Source organism: Haliotis cracherodii, unplaced genomic scaffold, assembly GCF_022045235.1.
Source record: "Haliotis cracherodii isolate W230 unplaced genomic scaffold, xgHalCrac1.p SCAF_13, whole genome shotgun sequence".
NCBI lineage: Eukaryota > Metazoa > Mollusca > Gastropoda > Lepetellida > Haliotidae > Haliotis > Haliotis cracherodii.
The window spans coordinates 10,996,644-11,008,901 of record NW_027266268.1 but is presented as its reverse complement, the minus strand read 5'-3'; the positions used below and the strand labels follow the sequence as shown (position 1 = coordinate 11,008,901).

General features: G+C 38.8%; 1 protein-coding gene across 1 annotated transcript; it reads left to right on the top strand.

The window, feature by feature from the left end:
* The first annotated feature begins 347 nt into the window (after nt 1-347).
* On the top strand, nt 348-8,615 carry LOC139459462 (uncharacterized). The gene is made up of 4 exons (XM_071240907.1): nt 348-407; nt 766-947; nt 7,972-8,044; nt 8,403-8,615. The coding sequence occupies exons 1-4, from the start codon at nt 348-350 to the stop codon at nt 8,613-8,615; spliced, it is 528 nt and encodes a 175-aa protein (XP_071097008.1).
* The last annotated feature ends 3,643 nt before the right edge of the window (nt 8,616-12,258 follow it).

Sequence of the window (12,258 nt, the reverse complement as noted above, 5' to 3'; positions counted from 1 at the left end):
GGTAAGTATCAGCTGTGTTATATTCATCCTTATAATTCATAATCATTTAAATACACCCAAGTGAATGACTGCCAGAATTGGAGCTTGTCATATGTGTATTGCTGCATCACTTTCTTGAAGGGTCCATGGATGACCTTAAGGCGCCGCAAGTTTCCATTTGCGTAGAAATTTAATTCTGACAAGATGCCAGATTTGACTGTCTTATTACCATGCATGTGGGGTTAATCTTAGCGTTAACCGTCTATATTATGCGCCATTGTGGGTTTTCCAAAAACTTGTTGACATGCCGCAATATTGTGATACAACTTGAAGAGTATGTGCATTGTTGTTAAAGTGATGACCCTGGCATGACCTCAAGGGATGACCTCACGTCAAATATGGCAAAAGCCATGAAGTCAGAATGTTTGGTAACTGTAGGTTTGTCGATAAAAGACCGAGATGTTCATGTGCAATTTCAGAGGAATACGTTGTGTTTAATGACATGCGAAAATACACTGAATCACTATCAATGGAAACTGCAACACAACTTTCCTTCTGTTTTATTCAAAGAAATGAGAATACAAAATAGAAAACCAAATCATCTTTCTCTAAATATGTACGTTTGGTGACGAGTATAGAATTCATATAACACTACAAATATTTACTTCAGCACGTCAGCACGTGTGTTACTTTGTTAATGATAACTTTTCGTTTCTTTTAGTGAACATCAGGATGAAAAACCTATTTGCTGTAGTGTTGGTCGCATTGGTGTTGGCTGTTGCACAGGCCACCTATAACTCTGGAAAGGGTTATCGTGGTTATAACCAATATGACTACCCCACCCAGAAGTACGACTATGGCAGATATGACTACCCCTACCAGAAATATGACTACCCCTACCAGAAATATGACTACCCCTACCAGACATATGACTACCCCTACCAGAAATATGATTACCCCTACCAGAAGTACTACTAGGTATGTATCAAATAAGGTTTCATTGATCATGTTCAACGTTTCTTCAGTGAAATGTGATATCAAAACTCCATTACAGTACCCCTTTTTTCACTGTAAGTCCCCATGATCCCCAGTTAGGTGGTCTAGCTTTGGTTGCCAGTGGTCTATATACTTTCTAATAACTAACTGTCCTTTGTCGACAGGAATTTTATAATAATAAACTTGTTCTCATCGCAACATGACTGCATTATTGCCGATGCGATGTAAAATCATAACCCACTCATTTACAGTACCCTTTTATGATAAAAGGAGACCATCTGCGTGGTGTCGTGGAGAGAACGTTTGAACGGAGAGCGAAAGGTCGGTTGTTCGATCATCTGGCCATGTCACATACTAAATACGACTTCTTTTCCCTGCCTTGTGTTTGGCATTTGTCCTGGCGTTTGGACTGATCGGCTGATATATCTCAGGGTGCAAAATAAAACACACTATTGAAACTCATTCAATGACGTACTAACTTCTCACGTCTTACCTCAAGTATCATTTTATGTTCTTATGTTTTATGTTTTAATTGATATTTGACCCACATTCTATACTCTTTTTCCCCCAAAATAACATAGATTTTATATTTGGAGAGAGGGGACCTAGGAGTTATGGTCTGTTGCCAATATCCAAAAAGATCTAAAACCGTACAACATTGTATCTGTATATCTAGAGTATTGAATTACTGACAGGTAGAAATTATCAGGACGAAAAATCTTGAGTCAGAAACTGAGTGTAAGAGTGTAATGTTTTCGATTGCTAAGAGATAAAAAAAACATGGAACAGTGCAGAGTGCATTCTCTTTACTGCTTTCATCACAAAATCGGCAATACACAAGACGTCTCCCAGATATGGCTTCAAAAGTTAATTTCTTCTTATTTTTCAGTGCTCTTCACTGAGGGAATGTGCACGCTGTGGAATATCAGATGGAACAATAAATCACAATATAATTTATCTGTTTTTAGTTGTCTCTATGTTCAGGTACTCGCCTGCCATTCACATGTATACCATTAATTTGGAGATATGGAATTGGAATGACCCCTCAAACTAAGACAGAGCTGTAATCCCTGAAAAACACATCCTTCGCTACAATTTCCAATCGGTGGGGACGTAATGATGGTATCTAGATGCTTTTTCTATTGACTCTAATACAAAGCTATAAGACTTTATATTCAGATTGTAATGACCAAAGATACAAATATACAATGAAGTTGGGTATATTTTGTTTTGCGGTGAAACTACAGCAAAATAAACCAATGTCTGGCAATGAAAGTAAGTGATCTATGTGCCAACATTTCTCGAAAAGCACATGCAAGAGACACACTATTAAACACATTTAATCATTAAGTGAGTGAGTGAGAATGATTTTACGCCGCTGTAAGCAAAATTTCAGCAATATCACAGCGGGGGACACCAGAAATGGGCCTCACACATTGCACCCATGTCGAAACTCGAACCCAGGTCTTCGGCGTGACGAGCGAACGCTTTACCCACTAGGCTACCCGACCGCTCCTTAATCATTAAGGAAGCAACATCATTGATCATTCGTGGTTAGCAACGTGCTGAACGTTTACATGCCACAGGCATGTTGGAGGTGGGTACACGTCAGAACATTGTTGGCCTAATGCTGCATGTTTCTCAATTTGTCATCAGCACGATACCAACACAAAACGTCGATGGTTGACGCCGCTCTGGACGTCAAAGGGCTATAACTCTAGCCCAGGTAACATTAGTCAGAACGATGGCATTGAGAAATTCCATTGCAAAATGCCACTCAGATAGGGGAATGGTTGCAACAGGCAACTGGTAAGAGAACATGCCCAGACGATGCGAAATCATCTGCACAAATGGTTTTTGCGTACACAACGTCTACGTGTCATCCCATCTCGAGTCTGTACCCGCAAGTAGTAACCGACTGTATCTTTAAGGTATGATAACAATTGTCACATGTAGGTAACAGTAATCTCACACCGGTAAACATGCGAGTAAATAACTTCCAGTAATAATAATATTTTGTATCAACATGTATCATCACAGCGTTTTTCATCGTCGACCATATATTTGTATCTGTACCACATAATCATGAAATTCTCATTCTGTATTTACACACGCATGGTTGTATTTGGAATTCTCATTTTTTTTTAAATTTCACATCACATGACTGTATTGCTATTCTTATCATGGTATTGCAAGTCACCGTATTTGTAAGCATATCGTATAACCTTGCGACCTGTAGTCGTCATTATCTCGTAGATTGTAATGCATTTTTAATTTTCACGCAAAGCGAACATGCCTTGTAATGGTCGGCGACATATGTACAACGTCCCCGAAGGACTGTGCGGCCGATAACCTACCCGTCGAAGTAGTAGGAGAATGAGCACACCCAACATGTTAGCAGTGTTTGGTTAGAAACCTGTGAATATGAAGTGTATTTTCTCAATATTCGCAACAAGACATATGACAATAAACAGTACGCATTCTCAACATATATGCACGATTGTATTTTCCTTTAACATGGTGACTATTGAATCATCTAACAATGTAATAAATGGTCTATAGCATTTATTCATATGAGTCCTGCTCCATGCATATAGCATCATGCAGTCATAAACCTGAAATAAAACACATGCACAAATCAATATTAGAGTGGCCATCTCCAATACGAGATCTGCAGTGTTATAACTAAAAAGGTAACGAAATATAACAATTAGTCTGAAACAATATTTGAAATATATGATAATAGATTTCTAATGCTGATGCTTTTCGTTAACGTTTATCTCTTTGATTCATTTACTATGATGACAATTATTTTTATTTGGATCCATACAGGGTGTATAACAGTATTCTTATAAAATATCCCCTTGCAATCGATGTGTCGTGTGTGCTATCAAAAAATATATAATATGCATGTTATATATAGAAAATAATTGTGAAACTAATATATACTGCATATTTATTCAAGAATTAGAATTATTGAATCTCTTCAGTCATCTTCCCTCTTTAAGAATGTTACCCCAACGCCTCCTAACTGTTTGAAAGAGGCGGCCGATATGGGCAACCCATTTGCCTTGGGCATCGTCTTTGGCCTGGAGGAGGGGAGTCCAATTGTGGCCCCAAACTTCACCTAGACCTCTTTTCATCAGTTGTCATGCCAATCCTTGTGTATAAACTATGTGTGTATATATTTGTTTGTGTATTATGCTTGATCTACAAGTTGTAGCCTGACAACCCTGTGCCCAATGTATTTGCTTGCTGGGGGTCCGTTGCAATCAAACATGCTCATTGTTGGCACTTGATAGTGGGATAGGAGGTGAGGTGCAGAATTACGTTCCCTTTATCATGTCTCTGTCTCTGACAAAATCAACTCTGCAGGCAAGCTCATCAGATGTGTATCTTGATGTCCGTTCCTCAGCCAATGCATTGTGATCTATACTTAAGTGTACATGGAAGATTGAAGCAATCTCAAAATCTGTTATTATTCAGACATGTTTAGGCTTCTGATTCTGTGTGTCCAACAAAGAACGCTTTCCGAGGCGATGGTTGAGAGCGAGCTCGTCTCTCATGAGTGAAGACAGCTTTTGGGCACCATCAAGCGTAATATTTTCACCTTCAATCCAAGATAGCACTCCATCAATGGGCCAATATCTGCCCAACGTCGACTACATCATCGGCCCAGCGACAGCAATAATTATCGGTTCAGCACTAGATTGACATCGACCCAACATTAACAATACTTATCAGCCCAGCACTGGATTCACATCGGCCCGACAATAATTATGGGTTCAGAATCCGCCTATCACTGCTCCAGCATTGGTCATTCAGACTTCATCACCTTTTCTATTCAGTGATTATTTACAACGACAGTAACAACAAGGCAATTATAAAACAAAACCGTAAAATCTTCAATTTACCGTTTAGAATTACATAACATCTTTCTACACATCCGAAACTTTCTAATATAGTTCCAAACTGTCATTGTTTTTCTAACGATTTGTTACTTCCCTCATTTGACATTGTCTTAAATTACATGTAGGTCCAAATTTCTTTGGAGTAGTATGCGTGATAAAATCCCATCTTAATTTGTCATGCAAATGTTACGACAACAGAGCTTTTCCCAGTGTTGTGTTAGAATGACTGAAAAATATTTTAGCTATTCGCGGGGAGAACCAAAAATTCAAGCATGTGCATATACAGAACAATAAAATAAGGATGATAGAAAACATCTGTCACATATCACATATATCACATCACATCAGGGTGTCCCAAATGGCAGTATCTTGTCTGTTACACTATTTAGTATTAAGATAAATAGCCTAGGTTTTAAATGATTCTATAGACGGATCGCTTTTCGTGGATGATTTTAACATATCTTGTCGTGGTAACAATATGCATTCAATAGAAAGACAATTACAGTTATGTCTAAATAAAATTCATAAATTGTCTCTAGAAAGTGGCTTTAAAGTTCCTAAAGCCAAGACCAATTGTATACATTTTGGTCGAAAATATTGGCCACACCAAGATCATGAACCATATTTGGATGGCACGCCAATCAAGATTGTAAAGGAAGCCACGTTCTTGGATCTTATTTCTGATAGCCATTTAAAACCCATATAAACTATCTTAAAGCTAAATGCCTGAGGGCACTCGACTTATTCAGTCGTTTCAAATTCGACTGACTTCAGAAAATGCGTGATTTCATAAAAAAAAACACATGAACATGTGAAAATGTCAATTTAAAAATCAATAACGTGTGTGTCCACCTCTGGTTGCGATGCAAGCAACACATCTTCGCTGCATGGACTGGACCAGACATCGCACAAAGTCCTGTGGGATATCTGTCCATATCTGCTGGAGCATGTTTCGAAGTTCCTGGAGTGTCTGTGGAACATGTGGTTAACGTCGAAGGCGCCGATCCATCTCATCCCACATGTGCTCGATTGGTGAGAGATCAGTGGAGCGAGCTGGCCAGGGGATGACATTCACGTTGTTTTGTTGAAGAGAATCCTGAACAAGTCGATCAATATGAGACCGGGCGTTTTCATGTTTAAAGGTAATGCCTGGGCCATGACGACGCAAAAACGGCCGAACAACAGGGCAGATGATCTCGTCGCGGTAGCGCTGTCCATTGAGATTTCCCTCTACCACTATCAAACGGGTCCTCTGTCTTGCTGTAATCCCACCCCATAACATAACGTCCATCGCTGTGGCTGAGGTGAAGACGAGACTCGTCAGTGTATAGAACTTGTCCCCACTGCATGGCTGTCCATGGACGTTAAATTGTCTTGCAACATCACATTGACTCGATCCTGCTTCAAGCATACCAATGGCTCGCAGACGTTCATTTTCGGAGAGTCGTGGAATTTCGTTATGTTAAAAAAATGCGTAATTTTGTTGTCTTTCTGAGTGGTTGTTGTCAGCACCATATCAGATTTCTTTAGTTTAGATAAGGTAAGATCCACCTGTGGCTTTACGAACTGCCCAGGAGGAAAAGAATGCAGGCGAAAGGGAGATATATTTTCAAGGTGAATATCAGCAGCAGAAATAAAAGGTTTAATTCTTATTCCAAGAGGCGGAATAAGAGAGGACGTCTTACTATAGAGATCCCCATAAAGAGGATTAAACACATAGTTGTATGTGGGGTTAGATGGATTAGAATATAACTTTGTGACATACTGCAAAGATAGTTTTATACGTCGTTGTTTAAGAGATGGCTCATCTGCCTCAACATACAGACTGTCAATAGGAGAAGTTCTACAAGATCCAAGGCAAAGCCTCAGACCTTGATGGTGTATTGGATCTAGTAATTTAAGGTTACTTTCACAAGCTCCACCATAGATGATGGAGCCATAATCGATTTTAGGACGGATAAGTGATCTATATAAGTGAAGGAGGGTCGTTTGATCTCCTCCCCACTTGGAATTAGAAACAACCTTTAGTAAGTCTAGTGCCTTCACACATTAAGCTTTCAAATATTTAATATGTGGCAAAAACGTAAACTGATGATCACAAATTATTCCTAAAATTTTATCTTCTTTTACAACATAAAAAACCTTAGATAAACTATTAAAGGTTACCATTTTAACAAGGCGAGTGAAACAAATGTTTTTGTTATGATGAGTTGCCCAATTGTAAGTCATTTAATAAATATGCAGTAAAATCAATGCAGTAAATTTATTTTCCATATCTAACACGCATATTATACATTATTTGATAGAACACAAGACATATCTATTGTAAGGTGGTATTTAATAATACTACTGTTATACACCCTGTATGGCTCCAAACCGAAATAATTATTTCGTAGTAAACAAAATCAAAGAGATACTCAACACAATTTAAATGTAATAGTTGAAAGTAAACTACATGTGTCGTTCAAGGGTGTTGTTTTCATATATGTTTCACTCCATTTTCTTGTTTTGCACCATACTGTGCTATTTGATTTGCTTTCGAAAACTGCTTACATGTGCATGAAATCATGCTATTACGCTCATAGCTATGCTCAACTCTCATATCCAGTCACAAAATAAGGCCCAGTTAAAGAGTGCTAATTAAAAAGAGGTTCTTGATTCGAATAAAGTAGGTTAAAGTTTGTCCTTTTAAGTTCTATAAAAGGAGAGAAATACACAGCATTCAACACATCTTTGTCTTGTCTGCAATCTGGTAAGTATCAGCTGTGTTATATTCATCCTCCTAATTCATAATCATTTAAATACACCCAAGTGAATGACTGCCAGAATTGGAGCTTGTCATATGTGTATTGCTGCATCACTTTCTTGAAGGGTCCATGGATGACCTTAAGGCGCCGCAAGTTTCCATTTGCGTAGAAATTTAATTCTGACAAGATGCCAGATTTAACTTTTTTATTACCATGCATGTCGGGTTAATCTTAGCGTTAACCGTCTATATTCTGCGCCATTGTGGGTTTTCCAAAAACTTGTTGACATGCCGCAATATTGTGATACAACTTGAAGAGTATGTGCATTGTTGTTAAAGTGATGACCCTGGGATGACCTCAAGGGATGACCTCACGTCAAATATGGCAAAAGCCATGAAGTCAGAATGTTTGGTAACTGTAGGTTTGTCGATAAAAGACCGAGATGTTCATGTGCAATTTCAGAGGAATACGTTGTGTTTAATGACATGCGAAAATACACTGAATCACTATCAATGGAAACTACAACACAACTTTCCTTCTGTTTTATTCAAAGAAATGAGAATACAAAATAGAAAACCAAATCATCTTTCTCTAAATATGTACGTTTGGTGACGAGTATAGAATTCATATAACACTACAAATATTTACTTCAGCACGTCAGCACGTGTGTTACTTTGTTAATGATAACTTTTCGTTTCTTTTAGTGAACATCAGGATGAAAAACCTATTTGCTGTAGTGTTGGTCGCATTGGTGTTGGCTGTTGCACAGGCCACCTATAACTCTGGAAAGGGTTATCGTGGTTATAACCAATATGACTACCCCACCCAGAAGTACGACTATGGCAGATATGACTACCCCTACCAGAAATATGACTACCCCTACCAGAAATATGACTACCCCTACCAGAAATATGACTACCCCTACCAGAAATATGACTACCCATACCAGAAATATGATTACCCCTACCAGAAGTACTACTAGGTATGTATCAAATAAGGTTTCATTGATCATGTTCAACGTTTCTTCAGTGAAATGTGATATCAAAACTCCATTACAGTACCCCTTTTTTCACTGTAAGTCCCCATGATCCCCAGTTAGGTGGTCTAGCTTTGGTTGCCAGTGGTCTATATACTTTCTAATAACTAACTGTCCTTTGTCGACAGGAATTTTATAATAATAAACTTGTTCTCATCGCAACATGACTGCATTATTGCCGATGCGATGTAAAATCATAACCCACTCATTTACAGTACCCTTTTTATGATAAAAGGAGACCATCTGCGTGGTGTCGTGGAGAGAACGTTTGAACGGAGAGCGAAAGGTCGGTTGTTCGATCATCTGGCCATGTCACATAATAAATACGACTTCTTTTCCCTGCCTTGTGTTTGGCATTTGTCCTGGCGTTTGGACTGATCGGCTCATCTCAGGGTATAGTCCAGACTAACACCCGTTTTAACTGAGATACTGAGATACCATGTCGCATTTTTCACAGGACTCTCCCACTTAGACACAGTATATTTACTGTTCAGCCACCAGTACTTCCTATATCCCCTTAATGCCAATCACCAAGTAACATGGTTTGATGCAGCCGGGGCTCGAACCGGCGATCTTCCTCTCTCCGTGCAGACGCCCTGTTCACTTGACCACGGAGGCGTTTGAGCACCTCAAATTTATTGTGTAAGGTGCAAAATAAAACACACTATTAAAACTCCCCCAACTACGTACTAACTTCTCACGTCTTACCTCAAGTATCATTTTATGTTCTTATGTTTTATGTTTTAATTGATATTTGAACCTACATTTTATAGTCTTATTTTCTAAAAATACCAGATTTTATATTTGGAGAGAGGGGACCTAGGAGTTATGGTCTACTGCCAATATCCACAAAGATCTAAAAGTCTACGACATTGTATCTGTATATCTAGAGTATTGATTTACTGACAGGTAGAAATTATCAGGACGAAAAATCTTGACTTAGAAACTGAGTGTAATAGTGCAGAGTGCATTCTCTTTAAGTACTGCTTTCATTACAAAATCGGCAATACACAAGACGTCACCCAGATATGGCTTCAAAAGTATATTTGTTCTTATTTTTCAGTGTTCTTCACGGAGGGAATGTGCACGCTGAAGAATATCAGATGAAACAATAAATCACCACAGCATTTATCTGTTTTCTGTTGTCTCTATGTTTAGATACATGCCTGTCATTCACTTGTATTCCATTAATTTGGATATATGGAATTGGAATTAACCCCAAAAATGTGGCTTCCTCCACAATTTTGATTGCAGTACCATCTAAATACAGCTCCAGTTTGTCTTGGATTTTGAAAACTTTAAACCATTTTCAAGATACCATTTCAGAATTTTGTTAAGACACAGTTGCAGCTATATCTTAATGGTATGCATATGTTTAACACGACAAGATATATTAAAATCATCGACAAAAAGTGATCCATCAATTGAATTATTTAAAACCTTTGAAAGACTATTTATTTTAATACAAAACAAGCATGAAATACTCATATCCCCCGCCAATATGACATGTCCGTCTGTATTCAAGGCATTTTGTAAATGGCCTAATAATATGTAACTGTATTTGTAATGAGTTGTGATAGTACTTAAACAATAATCAGAGAAGTAAAAGGAGTTCTTTCTTTACTTAGAGATCATTTGAGCAGGTGTGACCACAAGGTGTACTGAGAAGTACAGCACCAATCATCTGATGAACTGAGTCGTAGACTGGAGTCTGGATTGCTACAGCGCTGGCATGATCAGTAAACAACAAGTCCAGTCTAGCTCCAAGTTAGTGAGTTGGAGAGTGAATTAGTGAGTTGAGTCTTTTTCCGCTCATTAAAGAAATCTTCGACTTTCAGTTTTTCACTCAGATCAAAGTAGAAATCCCGAGTAACTAGGACATGTTCACATTCATGCTGATCTGAGAGATCCTGGAGTTTCTGCATGAAATCAGTAAGTGAACGGGACAACAGTGTCCATGACACTTTTGGAGGAACAAGCAATGTACAACTTGCCAACAAGAAAGGAGATGTATTCAATTCTGCGAGATGACATTACATCACATAGCTGGACACTGTTCTTGAAACTTGTTGAAACATATACAGCAATACCTAGTGTAGTGTCTCCTGGATAGATTTGGTATCATTGGAGGTCTCTTTCACTGTAATCATCAATGTGAGTTTCAGTGAAACACAAAACATGAACCACACCAACAAACTTATCCTTCTTCAGATCTTCGAAATGAGCATTGAGGGATCGAACATTCAAGTGAGCCACCTTGAGTCCATCACCATGCCTGTCCTCTACAGGTTGTGTCCAGGTGAACAGTATTTCATTCGAAATCCACTCATCTCATCCAATGCTTTTTTTGTTTACTACAACTTTGTGTACATCAAAACCTACAAGTTTTAGGCCTTTCCTTGATTTTACCCCACTGAGATTGTGTACACTTGACCAGGCTGGGCAAACATTTACTTCCTTGTGTAAGTGTTTATACCTTGTCCAAGTTCCTTTGACAAGTGGTATACATCTCAATTTGGTAATTATGGTAACGGTTCTCAAACAATCCTGCGTCGATGTTTTTGTAGAATTTGTAAACGGTTTCCGAGTTATGCTCTTGCTAAGGAAACATTTGTAAAGACTATAAAAAGGCACCAGTTTACCACTAGACCTATGTATATGCCAAGTTTGGTGAAGAAATATTGTAAGGTTTTCAAGATCTGCTCGGGCGGTCGGGTTTAGAGAGATCAGGTGGGATCGGTGGAAGTATTGGCATAAGTTGGTAAAGCATTTGCTCTTCACGCTGAAGACCCGGGTTCGATTTCCGACATAGGTAAAATATGTGAAGCCCATTTCTGGTGTCCCACGCCGTGATATTGCTTTAATATTGCTAAAAGTGGCGTAAAACCATACTCACTCACTCAAGATTTGCTCCGGAAACGAGCACAACCGCCAATTTCAGTCTAAGTCAAAGTCGTTGCGAGGGAAATTAGATAAAAAATATATTTTTCAAAAATCCCAAACTATCAAAAGGCACCAGTTCACCTCTAGACCTATTTATGTGCCAAGTTTGGTAAAGATATCTCTCTTTTGAGTTCTACTCCGGAAACGAAACCGTGATGGACGGACGGACGGACGGACGGAACCCATTCCTATATCCCCCTTCCACTTCGTGGCGGGGGATAATAAAGAGCAGCCCAAGAGCTGGAAATGGAGGAGCTACTACATCAAGATCCACCATGTAGTTATGTCTCTCCCCTCAAACTGTCCCCCGCCAGCGCTCACCTTAATGCCCGAATCCGTTCTGGAGCTTTCTCAGCAAGAGAGATTCTGACCCAAAGAGATCAGTCTGCAAACACACAAGACTTAATCAGCATATCAACAGATTGCTAACTACATCTATTGGCATTGTGACATTGTGTACATACGTACCAATGGATCCAAATACTGTGTTAGAAACAGATATATCGTTACTGGAAGGATGTGGGCAACATTCGAAAGTTCACTTGTGCAAAGCTACTTAATATGTGATATAGACATGTTGTCTTATCTGATTCTTCATTCGACAAACTCACCACCAACTTATGCCAATACTTCCACCGATCCCACC

Bases quoted from the DNA above. Each gene is read 5' to 3' on its own strand.
- LOC139459462 (XM_071240907.1), top strand. From the start codon at position 348: ATGACCTCAAGGGATGACCTCACGTCAAATATGGCAAAAGCCATGAAG. The intron at 948-7,971 runs GTACTACTAGGT...TTGTTGTTAAAG, and splicing joins TATGATTACCCCTACCAGAA to TGATGACCCTGGGATGACCT. The intron at 8,045-8,402 runs GTAACTGTAGGT...GCTGTTGCACAG, and splicing joins CCATGAAGTCAGAATGTTTG to GCCACCTATAACTCTGGAAA.